Source organism: Ranitomeya imitator, chromosome 3, assembly GCF_032444005.1.
Source record: "Ranitomeya imitator isolate aRanImi1 chromosome 3, aRanImi1.pri, whole genome shotgun sequence".
NCBI classification, from domain to species: Eukaryota; Metazoa; Chordata; class Amphibia; order Anura; family Dendrobatidae; genus Ranitomeya; species Ranitomeya imitator.
Genome location: NC_091284.1, coordinates 814,181,188 through 814,201,504, shown reverse-complemented (window position 1 = coordinate 814,201,504; position 20,317 = coordinate 814,181,188). Strand labels below are relative to the sequence as shown.

At 45.2% G+C, this 20,317-nt stretch overlaps 2 protein-coding genes across 2 annotated transcripts in view; one reads left to right on the top strand and one right to left on the bottom strand.

The window, feature by feature from the left end:
• The window catches only part of ANKRD42 (ankyrin repeat domain 42), a 28,278-nt gene extending 8,788 nt beyond the window's left edge, over nt 1-19,490 (top strand). The window contains exons 3-12 of the mRNA XM_069759335.1: nt 7,324-7,431; nt 7,560-7,679; nt 7,778-7,913; nt 10,483-10,683; nt 12,396-12,521; nt 12,622-12,727; nt 12,811-12,980; nt 13,181-13,307; nt 14,206-14,347; nt 19,234-19,490. Of these exons, the coding sequence (XP_069615436.1) occupies nt 7,324-7,431; nt 7,560-7,679; nt 7,778-7,913; nt 10,483-10,683; nt 12,396-12,521; nt 12,622-12,727; nt 12,811-12,980; nt 13,181-13,307; nt 14,206-14,347; nt 19,234-19,335 (1,338 nt within the window). The 3' untranslated portion in view covers nt 19,336-19,490. The remainder of the gene's footprint in view (nt 1-7,323; nt 7,432-7,559; nt 7,680-7,777; nt 7,914-10,482; nt 10,684-12,395; nt 12,522-12,621; nt 12,728-12,810; nt 12,981-13,180; nt 13,308-14,205; nt 14,348-19,233) is intronic.
• CCDC90B (coiled-coil domain containing 90B) overlaps nt 19,437-20,317 on the bottom strand; it is a 62,976-nt gene continuing 62,095 nt past the window's right edge. The window contains exon 9 of the mRNA XM_069759336.1: nt 19,437-19,984. Coding sequence (XP_069615437.1) covers nt 19,929-19,984 — 56 coding nt within the window. The 3' untranslated portion in view covers nt 19,437-19,928. The remainder of the gene's footprint in view (nt 19,985-20,317) is intronic.

Below are 20,317 nucleotides of genomic sequence, written 5' to 3'. Positions count from 1 at the left end.
AGAGGGGAGCAGCGTCCGGAGGAGGTCTGTCTCTGGGGTCAGCGTGGTAAGTATGTTCCCCCCTCCCCCCGGGTCCGTTTGCTCTCCCGTGCCCTGTCTCCCTACCTCTGGTCCTATCCGGGCGGCGCAGGCTTCCTGGATCGCCCCTCCGCACTCCTTTGGGATCGGGGCGGATCCGGGTGTCGGCTTCCGCCGCGATCGCCGCTGTGCTGGGGCCACGTGCGGCGTTGGTATGGCGGTGTGCGGCTGGAGGATCCGGCGTCGCCGTCCCCGGCTTCCGGGAGCGTCTCTGACCGCTCTAGCCGTTTCCGGAAGTGATGCGGCGGGGGGGGGGGCGGAGCCAGGACCGGAAGTCGGACGCCGGTCGGCTTCAGCTGGAAATGCCGCGTCCTGCTTGTGATGGGAGCGGCGGGGGGGGGGGGAAGCGTTCAGGGGCGGGGGAGGATGGAGCAGGGTCCGGTGCAGGGGGGAGACTAATTACTGACCATTCACACCTGCACATGTTCCGGCGGGGGAAGGCTATTTATAGCTGATTAGATTGCTGCAGAGCTGCTTATGGCATCTGCAGCTATGGATGTGCCAGGAGCTGCTGGTGATCTGCTGGAGCAGGAGCAGGACAGATCCTCGGAGACCCTTGCAAAACCCCAGCAGAAGACCCGCGGACGCAGTAATCAGGCCAGTCGCAGATCAAGGCAAAAGGATCTGGACCGACCCCCCAGTGATCCGGTACCTACCGCTACTGCCTGGGTAAGAGATCTTCGTGAATGTACCCTGATGCAGTCTTTTCCTATGTTTATTTCCGTAGGGGAAAAAAAGCGCTGGTAAATCAAAAAACAAGGAGTGCGCGCTATGCGCTTGCCCTTTGCCAGACGCCTACCTGTTGTGAATTCTGTGGCAGAGTTCACTCCTGTGGTCACAAGTGGGACTTCGGCTGATTCTCTCTGGGATCTTCCGTTTGTGGAGGAAAGTGGTACTGCAGCTTCTGAGTTTCCTCCCTCAGGTGATCTGGTGAGCTCGTTAGCTTCTTCTCTACTTAACTCCACCTGATGCTTTGATCTATGCTTCCTGTCAATGTTTCAGTGTGGGACTTGTTTTTTCCCTGGATCATTCCTGTGGCCTGCTGCTCTGCAGAGCTAAGTTTTGCTTATGTTATTTTGTTGCTATTTTTCTGTCCAGCTTGCTTTATTGGTTTTTCTCGCCTGCTGGAAGCTCTGAGACGCAGAGGGACCACCTCCGTACCGTTAGTCGGTGCGGAGGGTCTTTTTGTCCCCTCTGCGTGGTTTTTTATAGGTTTTTGTGCTGACCGCAAAGTTATCTTCCCTATCCTCGTTCTGTTCAGCTAGTCGGGCCTCACTTTGCTAAATCTGTTTCATCTCTATGTTTGTGTTTTCATCTTACTCACAGTCATTATATGTGGGGGGCTGCCTTTTCCTTTGGGGAATTTCTCTGAGGCAAGGTAGGCTTATTTTTCTATCTTCAGGATTAGCTAGTTTCTCAGGCTGTGACGAGGCGCCTAGGTTCTGGTCAGGAGCGCTCCACGGCTACCTTTAGTGTGGTTTGATAGGCTTAGGGATTGCGGTCTGCAGAGTTCCCACGTCTCAGAGCTCGTTCTATTATTTTGGGTTATTGTCAGTTCACTGTATGTGCTCTGACCTCCATGTCCATTGTGATTCTGAATTGCCTTTCATAACACCTACCCTAAAAGACTTTGTCAGTCGTGTGTGCGGCAGACGGTAGGAAATAGTTGTATAGGATACTGTATAGCGGTAGCACCGGATAAGTGACATAGCCTTTTCTCCGCTCCCATAGGTGGCGGAGAAGTCTCCCGATTTTACTTCAAATCTTAGGGAGATTATCAGGAAGGAGGTGAAGGATTCCCTGAAATCCCTATCCCGGGCAGAACCTTCCAAGAGAAGAAGGGAGCCTAGCGCCTCAAATTCAGATTCGTCCGCTGGGCCAAGTAGGGAGATTGATTCAGACGCCTCTGTCTCCTCAGCGTCCTCTTCGGAAGAAGAGTCTAACCGTTTCTGTTTCCCGTTGGACCAAATGGACAAACTAATTAAATCAGTTAGATCCACCATGGGGGTGGCGGACGAAAGGCCAGAACGTTCAACGCAGGACCTAATGTTTGGCGGTTTAGACCCTAAAAAAAGTAGGTCTTTTCCGCTCAATGACAGGGTGCAGAACCTCATCAAAAGAGAAGGGAAGAAGCCGGAGAAAAAAGGCTCTTTTCCACCGGCCTTTAAACGAAGATACCCCTTTGAGGACCCCATGGTGAACACCTGGGATAAGGCGCCAAAATTAGACGCGGCGGTGTCTAAGGCATCTAAGAGATCGTCTATCCCCTTTGATGACATGGCTTCCCTAAAGGATCCTCTAGATAAAAAGGCTGATTCGTTCCTTAAAGGGACATGGGAGATGTCGGCTGGTGCCTTGAGACCTGCTGTGGCTGCGACATGCGCAGCCAGATCAATGATGGTCTGGCTGGATCAGCTAGGGTCTAAATTGGAAGGTGTTTCCAGAGATTCCATGTTGAAATTCCTGCCAACAATCCAAAATGCTGCTGCCTTTCTCGCAGACGCTTCTGCGGATTCGGCAAGAATGGCGGCTAGAGCGGCAGGATTATCGAACGCAGCGAGCAGGGCCCTATGGCTGAAATGTTGGCCGGGTGACCTTCAATCCAGTTCTCGTCTGTGCTCTATTCCATGCGAAGGGGAATACCTGTTTGGGCCAGTCCTAGATGAGTTGCTAGAGAAGGCCGGAGATGAGAAGAAGAAGTTTCCTAATCTACCAACCACTTCTTACAGGCGCCCCTTCGCAGGAAAAAGGTTCTTTCGGAAGAGACCAGCCAGAGACCAGAGCAGATGGGACGATAAAAAGAAGAGAGGTACTGGGTTCATGTTTGGTGGAGGACGTCAGGAGCCACCCCGTGAAATCAAAAAACCTCCCCAATGACTAGTCGCCCCGGTGGGAGGTAGACTATCTGCCTTCTACCCGGCCTGGTCCAAGATCTCCAGTAGTGATTGGATTTTGGGGTTGATAGCTATGGGTCTGCACAAGCGAAGAGAAAAGAAAGGACTTACCAAAAGGCTCGCACAACCATATACAATATGAAATACAAAAATGTTGTTGTTGCTGTGTTCCAGCTATGGGTCTGCGGCTAGAATTCTCCTCTATCCCTCAGAACTTCTTCAGAATCACCCCTCTTAGATCCTCTCCAGCGGAACAGGCGGCCCTGGAAGCGGAAGTTCACGATCTGCTCAATAAAAATGTCCTATCTGAGGTTCCGGAAGGAGAACAGGGTAGTGGATTCTACTCTCCTCTATTCCTAATAAGTAAACCAGACGGCTCCTTCAGAACAATCATTAACCTTAGAGCGCTGAATAATTTTCTGACCGTTCAACCATTTAAAATGGAAACTATTAACACCGCAATAAAGCTGCTGTTTAAAAACTGCTTTATGGTAGTATTGGATTTGAAGGACGCCTATTACCATATCCCTATTTATGCAGGTCACCAACGATACCTAAGGGTGGCGGTACGGTTGGATGGGGTAGTCAGACACTTCCAGTATAGGGCCCTTCCCTTTGGGATTTCGGTCGCCCCTCGGGTATTTACCAAAGTAGTGGAGGAAGTTATGGCACACCTGCATGAGTCCAACATTCTAATAATCCCCTACCTGGACGATCTCCTTATCGTAGGTAAAACGGCGGATCACTGTCTAGAACAGTTACATAAAGTGATGTCGGCTCTAGAGCGTCTGGGGTGGTTGCTAAACGTTAAAAAATCACGGTTACAGCCCATGACGGTGCAGCGATTTTTAGGCCTGACCCTGGATTCCCAGGTTCAGGAATGCCGTTTGCCTCAAGAAAAAACCCCACCATGTCCCTACGGAAAGCCATGTCTCTGCTAGGCTCTCTCTCGTCCTGTATTCCAGCGGTCCGATGGGCTCAGTATCATACGAGGATACTTCAGGGCGAGGTGCTGTTACATCAAAAAAGGTTGGGGGGATGTCTGGAGAGCCTGCTGACCCTATCCCAAGACGCTATTGTATCCCTCGGGTGGTGGTTAGAACAAGAGAATCTGTCCACAGGGGTCCCCTGGGAATATAATATAACTCGTATTGTCACCTCGGACGCTAGCCCTTCTGGGTGGGGGGCTCACATGGGGGATACATTGGTCCAAGGGCTTTGGGATCATGATCAGATGGAAATGTCTTCCAATCTAAAGGAGTTAACGGCTGTGGAGCAGGCGGTTAAAACACTCCTTGTCTATCTACAGGGCCACCACGTGCAGGTATTCTCGGACAATCGAGTCACCGTGGCATACATAAATCACCAAGGCGGGACTCGTTCCAGATCCCTGATGTGTGTAGCAGATCGTCTGTTTCATCTAGCAGAGCAACATCTTCTCTCGTTGACGGCTCTACACATAAAAGGGGCAGAAAACACTACAGCGGATTTCTTAAGTCGCAACACATTAAGGCAGGGAGAGTGGTCCCTGAACGGCACCATCTTCGACCTTATCGTGGAAAGGTGGGGACAACCAGAGGTAGACCTGTTTGCCACAAAAGAAAACAGGAAAGTGGCACAATTCTGCTCTCTGAACCCCAGAGAAAATCCCCTGTCAGTAGACGCCCTCCTCATAAACTGGGACTTCAGGCTAGCCTACGCCTTTCCTCCCCTGTCTCTACTTCCTCTGGCGGTGAGGAAAATCAGGAAGGACAAGGCCACAGTAATATTAATTGCCCCCTTCTGGCCCAGAAGGACGTGGTTTCCATGCCTGAGGGCTATGTCGATGTCCGATCCATGGGTCTTGCCAGACATCCCGGATCTCCTATCCCAGGGCCCAGTCTACCATCCTCGAGCGGTTGGCCTTCATCTGACGGCGTGGATTTTGAGCGGGCGCTGCTAAAAGATAGGGGGTTCTCGCCGGCCCTCATTAACACGCTGCTGAAAAGCAGGAAAGTGATAACCACAAAAATCTATGTCAGAATCTGGAAGAGATTTCTTCAGAACTCGGGGGTAATAGCTGGTCAGTCAATACCAATAGACCAGATCTTGGAATTCTTACAAAGGGGGTTAGATATGGGGTTATCCCCAAATACTCTTAAGGTGCAGGTATCAGCCTTGGGGGCCCTCTTTGGCTGCAACATCGCTGAGAATCACTGGGTCATCAGATTCATCAGGGCAACAAAACGGTCTAGGCCAATTGTGAAGAATAGAGTCATGCCTTGGGACCTAAACCTAGTCCTCTCAGCCTTGACAGAGGCCCCATTTGAGCCAATTACTTCAGCCTCTATTAAAAATCTATCCCTTAAAGTAGCCTTCCTGGTGGCCGTAACATCGGCGCGTAGGATAGGCGACATCCAAGCATTATCCAGGGTTCCCCCTTACATGCAGCTTAGGGATGATAGAGTGATACTATCCCCTGATCCAGCATATCTCCCTAAGGTAGTGTCCAGTTTCCACAGAACACAGGAAATAGTCCTTCCATCTTTCCTCCCCAATCCTACCAACGATAAGGAAAGGAAGTTACACACTTTAGATGTAAGAAGATGTATCCTGCAGTATCTAGTGGTAACTGATCCCTGGAAGTTAGATAACGCCTTATTCATGTCCTATCAGGGTAGTAGGAAAGGGCATAGAACATCAAAATCTACCTTAGCTAGGTGGATTAGGGAGGCTATCTCGCTGGCATACATCTCAAAGGGCAAGCCAGCGCCTGAAGGTCTTAAAGCGCATTCCACTAGAGCTATGGCGGCTTCGTGGGCGGAAAGATTGGAGGTGTCGATCGTCCAGATTTGTAAGGCTGCTACTTGGTCTTCTCCAAACACTTTCTATAACCATTATAGATTGAACCTGGGTGCCTCCTCTGACCTCTCTTTTGGTGTAAGGGTGCTGCAAGCTGTAGTCCCTCCCTAGTTAGTTACTCTCTGTAATTCTCTCCGTAGTGCTGTCATGGACGACCGAATAAAGTCTTAGTTACTCACCGGTTAACGGAGTTTTTCGGAGTCCATGACAGCACCTGTACATACCCTCCCGTCTTCTTAAGTTCTGGGTGTACACCTCTTCCTTCATTTATATATAATTCACGGGTAGTGAATAGTTTATTATTGTATTATTGTTTATTATGTATGCTATTAACCTTGGTGGTCCTCTTGTGCTCTGTAAACCAACTGATGCGTGGGAGAGGTGCCGCCCTTATATATCTGTAGGTTTCCTGTTCCTGAAGGGCGGATCCCCTCTCTCCGTAGTGCTGTCATGGACTCCGAAAAACACCATTAACCGGTGAGTAACTAAGACTTTCTTTTCAGCTCGCTTTCTAAAACGGAACATGGACAAAACAGAATTCATCATCTTTTCCCCATCTCACTCTACCCCTCCACCAGACCTATCCATCAATGTCAGTGGCTGCTCACTTTCCCCAGTCCTGCATGCTCGGTGCCTTGGGGTGATCCTCGACTCTACTCTCTCTCAAGCCACATATCCAAGCCCTTGCCTCCTCCTGCCGTCTCAAACTCAAAAATATTTCCTGGATCCGTACATTCCTTGACCGCGACACCGCAAAAACACTAGTGCACACCCTTATCATCTCCCGCCTTGACTACTGCAACCTCCTACTCTCTGGCCTCCCCTCTAGCACTCTGGCACCACTCCAATCCATCCTACATGCTGCTGCCCGACTAATCTACCTGTCTCCTCGCTATTCCTCAGCCTCGCCCCTATGCCAAGCCCTTCACTGGCTTCCTATTGCCCAGAGACTCCAGTTCAAAACCCTCACAATGACAAACAAAGCCATCCACAACCTGTCTCCTCCATACATCTGTAACATGGTCTCCCGGTACTTACCTACACGCAACCTCCGATCCTCACAAGATCTCCTACTCTACTCCCCTCTCATCTCCTCTTCCCACAACCGCATCCAAGACTTCTCTCGTGCTTCCCCCATATTCTGGAACCCTCTACCCCAACACATCAGACTCTCGCCTACCATAGAAACCTTCAAAAAGAACCTGAAGACTCACCTCTTCCAACAAGCCTACAACCTGCAGTGGTCCTCAACCTACTGAACCACCGCACAACCAGCTCTACCCTCTCCTAGTGTATCCTCACCCATCCCCTGCAGACTGTGAGCCCTCGTGGGCAGGGTCCTCCCTCCTTATGTACCTGTGTGCCTTGTTTTTGCTCATGTTTATTGTATTTGTCTATATTTGCCTCCTTTCACACGTAAAGTTCCATGGAATAAATGGCGCTATAAAAATGTATAATAATAATAATAATTATGATCATGCTTATCTCCAGTTTGTCTATTATCTTGCAGTGTCTTCACTGGTTACTGTGGCACGGGGCCGATATCACTAATGTCACCAGCAGAGGATGGACAGCAGCTCATATAGCTGCTATAAAAGGGCAAGATGCCTGCATGCAGGTACCCAGCAAACATCTATCTATCTATCTATCTATCTATCTATCTATCTATCATCTATTATCTATCTATCTATCATCTATTATCTATCTATCTATCTCATTATATCCATGTCTTGCTCTTGACCACAGGCCTTGATTCTCAGTGGAGCAAACCTATCAGCTAAAGATGACCGGCAGTGCTCCCCGTCACACCTGGCTGCTTCCCATGGGCACTCATTCACCCTACAGACCATTCTGCGCAGTGTAGCGGTGAGCAAAGGCGAATATACCGATTATTACATGACAGACGGTCTTCATGTATTAAGGCATTAATCTATATACCGTAATTAAGGTAATATTCATTACAGGATACAGGCAGCGCAGATATTAAAGGATGGACACCAGTTCATTATGCTGCATTTCATGGCCGACTCGGCTGTTTACAGCTTCTTGTTAGATGGGGCGCTTCCGTGGAAGAAATCGATCATGATGGAAACTCACCAGGTAGATATACTATTACCGGTATATTCATGTTTAACGTATAAAACTGCCCCCTATGTGCATGAATATAACTACTATAATACTGCTCCCTATGTACAAGAATATAACTACTATAATACTGCTCCTATGTACAAGAATATAACTACTATAATACTGCTCCCTATGTACAAAAATATAACTACTATAATACTGCTCCTATGTACAAGAATATAACTACTATAATACTGCCCCTGTATACAAGAATATAACTACTATAATACTGCCCCTATGTACAAGAATATAACTACTATAATACTGCCCCTATGTACAAGAATATAACTACTATAATACTGCTCCTATGTACAAGAATATAACTACTATAATACTGCTCCTATGTACAAGAATATAACTACTATAATACTGCTCCTATGTACAAGAATATAACTACTATAATACTGCTCCTATGTACAAGAATATAACTACTATAATACTGCTCCTATGTACAAGAATATAACTACTATAATACTGCTCCTATGTACAAGAATATAACTACTATAATACTGCCCCCTATGTACAATAATATAACTACTATAATACTGCCCCCTATGTATAAGAATATAACTACTATAATGCTGCCCCCTATGTACAAGAATATAACTACTATAATACTGCTCCTATGTACAAGAATATAACCACTATAATACTTCCCCCTATGTACAAGAATATAACTACTATAATACTGCTCCTATGTACAAGAATATAACTACTATAATACTGCTCCTATGTACAATAATATAACTACTATAATACTGCCCCCTATGTATAAGAATATAACTACTATAATGCTGCCCCCTATGTACAAGAATATAACTACTATAATACTGCTCCTATGTACAAGAATATAACCACTATAATACTTCCCCCTATGTACAAGAATATAACTACTATAATACTGCTCCTATGTACAAGAATATAACTACTATAATACTGCTCCTATGTACAATAATATAACTACTATAATACTGCTCCTATGTACAAGAATATAACTACTATAATACTGCTCCTATGTACAAGAATATAACTACTGTAATACTGCTCCTATGTACAATAATATAACTACTATAATACTGCCCCCTATGTATAAGAATATAACTACTATAATGCTGCCCCCTATGTACAAGAATATAACTACTATAATACTGCTCCTATGTACAAGAATATAACCACTATAATACTTCCCCCTATGTACAAGAATATAACTACTATAATACTGCCCCTATGTACAAGAATATAACCACTATAATACTTCCCCCTATGTACAAGAATATAACCACTATAATACTTCCCCCTATGTACAATAATATAACTACTATAATACTGCCCCTATGTACAAGAATATAACTACTATAATACTGCCCCTATGTACAAGAATATAACTACTATAATACTGCTCCTATGTACAAGAATATAACTACTATAATACTGCTCCTATGTACAAGAATATAACCACTATAATACTTCCCCCTATGTACAAGAATATAACTACTATAATACTTCCCCCTATGTACAAGAATATAACTACTATAATACTTCCCCCTATGTACAAGAATATAACTACTATAATACTGCCCCTATGTACAAGAATATAAATACTATAATACTACTCCTATGTACAAGAATATAACTACTATAATACTGCTCCTATGTACAATAATATAACTACTATAATACTGCTCCTATGTACAAGAATATAACTACTATAATACTGCCCCTATGTACAAGAATATAACTACTATAATACTGCTCCTATGTACAATAATATAACTACTATAATACTGCCCCCTATGTATAAGAATATAACTACTATAATGCTGCCCCCTATGTACAAGAATATAACTACTATAATACTGCTCCTATGTACAAGAATATAACCACTATAATACTTCCCCCTATGTACAAGAATATAACTACTATAATACTGCTCCTATGTACAAGAATATAACTACTATAATACTGCTCCTATGTACAAGAATATAACCACTATAATACTTCCCCCTATGTACAAGAATATAACTACTATAATACTGCCCCTATGTACAAGAATATAAATACTATAATACTACTCCTATGTACAGGAATATAACTACTATAATACTGCCCCCTATGTACAAGAATATAACTACTATAATACTGCCCCTATGTACAAGAATATAACTACTATAATACTGCCCCTATTAACAAGAATATAACTACTATAATACTGCCCCTATTAACAAGAATATAACTACTATAATACTGCCCCTATGTACAAGAAGATAACTACTATAATACTGCCCCTATTAACAAGAATATAACTACTATAATACTGCTCCTATGTACAAGAATATAACTACTATAATACTGCCCCTATTAACAAGAATATACCGTAACTACTATAATGCTGACCCCTATGGGTGAGATTATGAATCTGAGTTGGAAATGTATTTTTACATTGGAAATGATTCCCCCTGTTGTTGTCTATGTACATTATATATTGATGCTGTATAATATATATTACAGGATATATTTTTTTTGTCTATCATATTCTTATAAGTGCATTTAGCCGCCATGGAGGGACATCTGCATTGTTTAAAATTTCTGCTCAGTAAACTCCCCAGCTTCACCCGTGCACTGGAGGCAAGAAACAATAAGGGAGACAACCCAAAGGACCTGGCGAGAAGATTTTATAAGGAGAAAGTCATTCAGTATATAGACGGTGTAGAGTATGAGAGGGATCACCCAGAGGAGATGGAGAGTGAGTATACCAAAGAGCCGACATGTTTTGTACCATAGATGCTAATGAAATCTACGCTGCGGTTTACTGGTATGGAACTTTTCCTGCTCCCTTCCTGTAGCCATAGATGTAAATGATCACCACTAGGGGGAGCTCACTGCACACAGATCCACACAACCCTCATAGGGTTCAATACTGTAATTGTCTTCAGTGAGCTCCCCCTAGTGGCAGCCAGAATCTTATGTTTCTCTTTGTTTGTGTCAAAATCTGTTTTTTTCAATTTACAGTGGTTTGCGAAAGTATTCACCCCCTTGGCTTTTTACCTATTTTTGTACATTACAACCTGTGTTTAAATACTTTTGCAATCCGATTTGTGTATGATGCATCAGCATTAAATAGTCTAAGTTGGTGAAGTGAGAAAAATGTAGGCATAAATTAAATTTATGGGATCAAATAACTAAAAAATTGGCGTGTGCATATGAATTCACCCCTTTTGTTTTAAAGCCCCTAATAATTTGAGTTGCAATCAATTACCTTCATAAGTCCCATGCTTAGTGATTGGACATCGCCATGTGTGCAATCTAAGTGTCATATGTCTGTCAGTATATACACTTTACCTTTTCTGAAAGGTCACAGAGGCTGCAACACCATTAGCAAGAGGCACTACTGACCAAACACCATGAAGACCAAGGAGATCTCCAAACACCACCACGAAGACCAAGGAGATCCCCAAACAACACCATGAAGGCCAAGGAGATCTCCAAGCGACACCATGAAGACCAAGGAGATCTCCAAACACCACCACAAAGACCAAGGAGATCTCCAAACACTACCACGAAGACCAAGGAGATCTCCAAACACCACCACGAAGACCAAGGAGATCTCCAAACACCACCATGAAGACCAAGGAGATCTCCAAACACCACCACGAAGGCCAAGGAGATCTCCAAACACCACCACGAAGACCAAGGAGATCTCCAAACACCACCACGAAGACCAAGGAGATCTCCAAACACCACCATGAAGGCCAAGGAGATCTCCAAACAAGTCAGGGACAAAGTAGTTGAGAAGTCGAAGTCAGGCTTGGGTTCTAAACAAAAAAAAATATCCCAATCTCTGATGATCTCCCGGAGCACCATCAAATCCATTATCATCAAATGGAAAGAACATGGTACCACAACAAACTACCATGAGAGGGCAACCCATCAAAACTGACAGCCTGGGCAAGGAGGGCATTAATCAGAGAGGCAGCACAGAGACCAAAGGTAACCCCCATGAAGCTGCAAAGTTCCCAAGTAGAGACTGGAGGATCTGTCCATATGACCACAATAACCCGTGCACTCCATAGAGGTGGCCTACATGGAAAAGTGGGCAGAGAAAAGCCTTTAAGACAGAGTAAGGTGCTGTGGTCAGAAGAGACCAAAATTTAACTTTTTGGCCACCTTGGTAAAAGCTATGTCTGGCAACAAACCAACACAACTCATCATTCCTAGAACACCATCCCCACAGTGAAACATGATGGTGGCCGCATCATGCTGTGAGGATGTTTTTCGGCAGCAGGGACAATGGTTTGAGTTGAGAGGAAGATGGATGATGTGAACTACAGGGATATTCTTGAACAAAACCTATTTCAGTCTGTCAGTAATTTGAGACTGGGACGGAGGTTCACCATCCAACAAGACAATGATCTATCTATCTAGCCTTTTAATTATGGTTATTCTGTTCTTCGTTAGATTTGGCGTTCCCGGCTCACGTCGCTGCCTATAAAGGTGATCTGTTAGCTCTTCGAAAACTGGTAGAGAGTGGAATAATTAACATTAACGAGCGAGACGATAAAGGCTCCACCCCCTTACACAAAGGTGAGAATCATAAAAATAAATGGGACAAGCCCGACTAAGGGAACGTCTTACAGTTCTACGGGGCGATCCATGCGATGTAACCGGGTGTTGTGCTCCTCAGCCGCGAGTCATGGTCAGCTGGAGTGTATACAGTGGCTGCTGGAAATGGGGGCGGACTACAACATCACCACCGAGGCCGGGGAGACCCCAAAAGATGTGGCGAAAAGGTAGGAGGATAATTTCCCATGTGCCGTCTTGGATTCTGGCCTGGACTACTCGCTGTTGACCTGTTTCTGTGTGTCGGTGGCAGGTCCGCACATCCGGCTGCTGTAAAGCTCTTGGGGGGCAGAGCCGATGAAGATTCAGGGGAGGAGGTAGAAGAAGACGACCCCTTGTTTTTCGAGAGGCACGGCGTGGAAGGAAGCACCGATCAACAAGAAGACATAAACCTGAGCGCCGGCGAAAAAAAGAAGGCCCGCGGTACGTAGAGAAAAATAAAGGGGGGGGGATGTAGGGAGCAGGTCTGAGGTCTTCTTCCTGGACTGGTGCCGACCTCAAAATAAGGGTCTCCAACCTGTACGTGCTGGGAGTTGTAGTTCTCAAACTAGCTGCAGTGACAGATTGGAAGCCAGTGGTCTAGTATTATTGGAAATATCAGTGTTACATTGTCTTTCTTCCAGCGAGAGCCCACGACAAGATGAAAGAACTCGAGAAGTTACTGGAGATCGCAAAAAGCAATTTCAAGCACCTGGGCGGCATCCTGGAAGAAGACAATAGGAGGAAAAAAGAGCAGAAAGAATCTGAGAAGTAAAGGTTTAGCATTAAAGGGATTGTCCAGGACTTTAACATTGACGGCCCATCCTCAGTGTCTGAGAGGTGGGGGTGCTATAGAGCCGCACAGCTCCATCAGCTGCATAGTGGCCATGGCCAGTACTGCACATCTGCCCCTTATTGATTTGAATAGGGGGCAGATAGCAGCAAAAAGTGATCAATAAATCATATCGCTCCCCCCAAAAAAATAAGCTCTTGTTCCAGTAATTGGCTCATACCAACGTTTTTTTCTTTTACTGTTATAATGGTTGCAAAATAAGGAAAATCAGTATAAAAAATTTAAATATTTATCAATGTAATCGTACTGACCTGGATAATCAGGTCTCCCTAACACATTATGTGGTCTCTCACGGTCCGCCAGTGACATATAACTTAAAGGGGTATTCCGATCTCCAAGATCCTATCCCAATATGTAGTAGGTTTAATCTTATTAGCAAATACCTCTGATGAGAAATGTAGTACAGTTCTTCCGATTAGCTATGTTGCTTAACCCATGTGCAGGGGCATTAGCTTAGGTGTCCATGTTTACGACCACTAATAACTGTCACTGTATGGGTGGTTGTAAACATGGACACCTAAGCTACCCTAATGCCCTGCTCATGGGTTAAGCAATATATCTAATCAGAAGAACTATGCTACATTTCTAATTAGAGGTATTTGCTAATATTATTATTATTACACCTACTACATATTGGAAAAGGATCTTGAAGATGAATAACTAAGCTACTGCAATGCCTTTCACATGCAATATAGCTAATCAGAAGAACTATACTACATTTTTACTTGGAGGCATTTGCTAATATTATTATCATACCTATTAGGATAGGATCTTGGAGATGGGAATACCCCTTCTAAGGCCCGGTTTTCTCCGTAGGGTGATCAGAGATTTGGAGGCACAGCTGGAGTACGAGCGTCTGCGCCGGGAGAAGATGGAGGTCCAGCTTGATGACTACAGGGTGCAGATCTCTCAGCTCAGCAGCTGCCTGCAGCAGACGAAACCTCCTCCCAGACCCAGCGTGAGCGGCTCATATACCGTAGAGCGGTAGCAATGTCTTATTACAGGGAGACTTAGATTTCTTTATCAGCAGCACAGAGTATTTAAGGAAGGGAGTAAAGCTGCTTTTCGTCAGGGACTAAGTCCCAGATGCGACGTCTGTGTAGGAACGAGACGGGAGAAGGGGCAACCAAGAGGCTACAACGTGGAAAGTTAGAGCAGTAAATGGCGGCTGAGCTGGAACAGTTTTTTTTTATTTCCCATTGAAGTAAATGGAGCGAGCTGCAGACTTGTAGGCCGGGGACTGTGACCATGGAAAGTAACGGCAGCCATAATAGTTGGTTCCTCCAAGGCACACGAATAGGACTTACCTTTGAGGTGTTAGGGGGCAGGAAGCAGCGAGCCGGACCGCGGATGAGGCGGTAGAGGCCGCCTTACTGACTATTCAGGCAAGATTGTGCAGTTCATTTGACAAGTGGGCGTGGCTTAAAACTTCTGCTGTGTACTCGTAATGACCCGTTATATGAATTGTGGTGTGAGGGTAGAGAGGCCCTGGAACTACATAATAATAATATCCGACCACTCTACAAGCCGCTGCTTGTGCTCCAGCCAAAATCAGTGGAGCCGGTCCGTATACATAGAAATCATGGCGCCCCATGTATTACGGCAGGTAAACTAATTCTGCCCAGACTGAAGCCCCTTAGTGTTCTCACCCACTATTATATCCCTTATTTAGTACTAGATGGCGGCCTGATTCTAACGCATCGGGTATTCTAGAATATGTATGTACAGTGGGGCAAAAAAGTATTTAGTCAGTCAGCAATAGTGCAAGTTCCACCACTTAAAAAGATGAGAGGCGTCTGTAATTTACATCATAGGTAGACCTCAACTATGGGAGACAAACTGAGAAATAAAAATCCAGAAAATCACATTGTCTGTTTTTTTATCATTTTTTTTGCATTTTATGGTGGAAAATAAGTATTTGGTCAGAAACAAACAATCAAGATTTCTGGCTCTCACAGACGTGTAACTTCTTCTTTAAGAGTCTCCTCTTTCCTCCACTCATTACCTGTAGTAATGGCACCTGTTTAAACTTGTTATCAGTATAAAAAGACACCTGTGCACACCCTCAAACAGTCTGACTCCAAACTCCACTATGGTGAAGACCAAAGAGCTGTCAAAGGACCCCAGAAACAAAATTGTAGCCCTGCACCAGGCTGGGAAGACTGAATCTGCAATAGTCAACCAGCTTGGAGTGAAGAAATCAACAGTGGGAGCAATAATTAGAAAATGGAAGACATACAAGACCACTGATAATCTCCCTCGATCTGGGGCTCCACGCAAAATCCCACCCCGTGGGGTCAGAATGATCACAAGAACGGTGAGCAAAAATCCCAGAACCACGCGGGGGGACCTAGTGAATGAACTGCAGAGAGCTGGGACCAATGTAACAAGGCCTACCATAAGTAACACACTATGCCACCATGGACTCAGATCCTGCAGTGCCAGACGTGTCCCACTGCTTAAGCCAGTACATGTCCGGGCCTGTCTGAAGTTTGCTAGAGAGCATTTGGATGATCCAGAGGAGTTTTGGGAGAATGTCCAATGGTCTGATGAAACCAAACTGGAACTGTTTGGTAGAAACACAACTTGTCGTGTTTGGAGGAAAAAGAATACTGAGTTGCATCCATCAAACACCATACCTACTGTAAAGCATGGTGGTGGAAACATCATGCTTTGGGGCTGTTTCTCTGCAAAGGGGCCAGGACGACTGATCCGGGTACATGAAATCATGAATGGGGCCATGTATCGTGAGATTTTGAGTGCAATCCTCCTTCCATCAGCAAGGGCATTGAAGATGAAACGTGGCTGGGTCTTTCAACATGACAATGATCCAAAGCACACCGCCAGGGCAACGAAGGAGTGGCTTCGTAAGAAGCATTTCAAGGTCCTGGAGTGGCCTAGCCAGTCTCCAGATCTCAACCCTATAGAAAACCTTTGGAGGGAGTTGAAAGTCCGTGTTGCCAAGCGAAAAGCCAAAAACATCACTGCTCTAGAGGAGATCTGCATGGAGGAATGGGCCAACATACCAACAACAGTGTGTGGCAACCTTGTGAAGACTTACAGAAAACGTTTGACCTCTGTCATTGCCAACAAAGTATATATTACAAAGTATTGAGATGAAATTTTGTTTCTGACCAAATACTTATTTTCCACCATAATATGCAAATAAAATGTTAAAAAAACAGACAATGTGATTTTCTGGATTTTTTTTTCTCAGTTTGTCTCCCATAGTTGAGGTCTACCTATGATGTAAATTACAGACGCCTCTCATCTTTTTAAGTGGTGGAACTTGCACTATTGCTGACTGACTAAATACTTTTTTGCCCCACTGTATGTATATAGCACAGGCCACGTAGTATAAAGGAGCCACGTAGTATATAACACAGCCCATGTAATGTATAGCAGACCACACAGTATATAACACAGCCCACGTAGTATATAGCACAGCCCACGTAATATATAGCAGAGCCCATGTAGTATACAGCAGTGTGGGCACCATATCCGTTAAAAATAATTAAAATAAAACACAGTGCTGCCGCCAGCTTCCGTTCCCAGAGATGCATTGCGAAATTACCCACATGGCTTAGTAGTCTCTCAATAGTAAAAAAAAGTTGGCCACACAGGGTTAATAGCAGCGTTAATGGAGTGCGTTATAACGCGGTCCGTTAACGCTGCCATTAACCCTGTGTGAGGGCTGACTGGGCAGAAGTAGGGAGGGACTAATTCTCGGCTGGGCTGTGCCCGTAGCAGCGCATGGGATTTCCGTGACAAACAGACAGACGGAAGTCCCCCTTAGACGATTATATAGAGTATAACGCCCCCCAGCACATTATGATGACAGCACAGTGCCTCCAGTATAGTGCCACCAGTTACCCCAACACAGTATAATTTCTCCCACAGCACGATGCCCCTAAAGTGCCCCCCACACAGTATGATGGCTTCACAGCCCCCTATACATAGCAAGGAGGCCCCACAGCCCCTTATCTATAGTAATGATGACCCCACAGCCCCTTATCTATAGTAATGATGGCCCCCACAGCCCCTTATCTATAGTAATGATGACCCCCCACAGCCCCTTATCTATAGTAATGATGGCCCCACAGCCCCTTATCTATAGTAATGATGACCCCACAGCCCCTTATCTATAGTAATGATGACCCCCCACAGCCCCTTATCTATAGTAATGATGGCCCCACAGCCCCTTATCTATAGTAATGATGACCCCCCACAGCCCCTTATCTATAGTAATGATGGCCCCCACAGCCCCTTATCTATAGTAATGATGACCCCCCACAGCCCCTTATCTATAGTAATGATGACCCCCCACAGCCCCTTATCTATAGTAATGATGACCCCCCACAGCCCCTTATCTATAGTAATGATGACCCCCACAGCCCCTTATCTATAGTAATGATGACCCCCACAGCCCCTTATCTATAGTAATGATGACCCCCCCACAGCCCCTTATCTATAGTAATGATGGCCCCCCACAGCCCCTTATCTATAGTAATGATGGCCCCACAGCCCCTTATCTATAGTAATGATGGCCCCCACAGCCCCTTATCTATAGTAATGATGACCCCCCACAGCCCCTTATCTATAGTAATGATGGCCCCCCACAGCCCCTTATCTATAGTAATGATGACCCCCACCGCCCCTTATCTATAGTAATGATGACCCCCCACAGCCCCTTATCTATAGTAATGATGACCCCCCACAGCCCCTTATCTATAGTAATGATGACCCCCACAGCCCCTTATCTATAGTAATGATGACCCCCACAGCCCCTTATCTATAGTAATGATAACCCCCACCGCCCCTTATCTATAGTAATGATGGCCCCCCACAGCCCCTTATCTATAGTAATGATGACCCCCCACAGCCCCTTATCTATAGTAATGATGGCCCCCACAGCCCCTTATCTATAGTAATGATGGCCCCCACAGCCCCTTATCTATAGTAATGATGACCCCCCACAGCCCCTTATCTATAGTAATGATGACCCCCACAGCCCCTTATCTATAGTAATGATGGCCCCACAGCTCCCCTATATATATCATGGAGGCCCCACAGCTCCGCTGTATATAGCAAGAAACGGTTGAAATAGTAATTACAGGTGAGGAGTTGGGCACTGATCCCCCTTCCCAGCTCACGAGGCTTCTAGATGCCTGTTGGTCTGCTGCTATGGCCGGTACACCCCTGTACAAGGCTCAATCCTTACGCCACGGACACCTTTTGCTTCCTCTTAGAGCCCCAAATCTCTTGCTGCTATCTGCAGCCACCACTAGGGGGAGCCCACAGCACACTATGTAATGGCGTATTCTGTACACAGTGTGCAGTGAGCGCCCTCGAGTGGTGGCTTCAGGTATCCAGCATTTTATCATTTCACTCTCTTTTTTTCTCTGCTGTAGATCAGGAAAATAAAGTTCCATCCAGCTGTAAAAACAGGATTATAAAGTGAAAGGAGTTTTCCCCAATTTGTCCTGGCATTGTTTAAAATACTAAAATCACATGTACTTGCCCTCCCCCGGTCCAGCGCTGCACCTCCACTGCTACTCTGGTGATTTGCTGCAGCCGGTACACAATCACCAGAGCAGCACTGGACCTGGGGAGGGTGAGCATGTGATGATTTTAGTATTTTTAGCAAGGCCAGGTTAAAACTTGTAAAAAAAAAAAAAATTTGACGTGTGAAATTTGGTTTAATCTGCACGGGGTGTATGAGGTTTTTGCCTTCAGTCAGTGCAGGCTGCAGTACCACACACAACCTGAAGACAGCTGTGGCGCCGTGTCTACAAGAAACCAATTTTGTTAACTCTTTTCTTACATGATTTATCCTTCCTCCAGAAACTGTCTGACGCGTACAAGGAGAAGAAAAGCGCGAAAAAGAAACCGGCTCCGCAGCAAAACCCTGGCGGCGTGTTTGTGAAGAGAGGAACGGAGAAGTAACGCAATGCATGCTGGGAGGTAGACTGTCGCGGGTCACCTGACCCTGGATTCGTTATCTATAGAAATCAAACTTTTCTAGATTTTATATCAAAATTGACTTCCGAAAAAATTGAATATTTTTTATTGAAAAAAGATTTATTAAAACTTTCTTTGGATTTTCCAGACTTTTCTGTTGTTTATAAAGCCGTGTGAGGAGTTGGCCACCCAGTGGTTGTCATGTGAATTGCAGCGGGTCAAAGGCTTTTTATTAGTGCATCATAACCCTTTATAAAACCTCAAAATGTGAAAAGAACGACACTCGCCACTCTGACCCGATCACAACCAACAAGCGGGGCGCAGACCCTGAACCAGCAGCGACGCACAATAGATTTAATATAACAATATAAAACCAGAAAATAAATGTCAGGGGACAAAACGGAGAAAAGGCACTTGGGGAAACATTCAGTGCGGTCCCAGAATAACCCGAGAAATGATGAATTGTGCGTGAGCCCTGAACGGCTACGAGTCCTGCCTGCGGGGAGCTGATGGTGATTGGCAGCAGCGGGGAGAGGATGAGCACGAGCTGCTGACAATCATACGCTGGCGGGTCTTCACTACTTCCAGAGGCGGTAAAATCCCAGAGCGATCGCCAGGCAGGTGAACACGGAGGCTGGAACGAGACAGAGAGGGAAGAATATATAAAGAAAAAAGTAATGGAGAACTGTGCACACCGACATCAGCATGTGAACTGCAGTCAATAATGTGGAGACATACACTACCGTTCCAAAGTTTAGGGTCACTTAGAAATCTCCTTATTTTTGAAAGAAAAGCACAGTTTTTTTCCAATGAAGCTAACATTAAATGATTCAGAAATACACTCTATACATTGTTAATGTGGTAAATGACTATTCTAGCTGCAAATGTCTGGTTTGTAATGCAATATCTTCACAGGTGTATAGAGGCCCATTTCCACCAACCATCACTCCAGTGTTCTTATGGTACT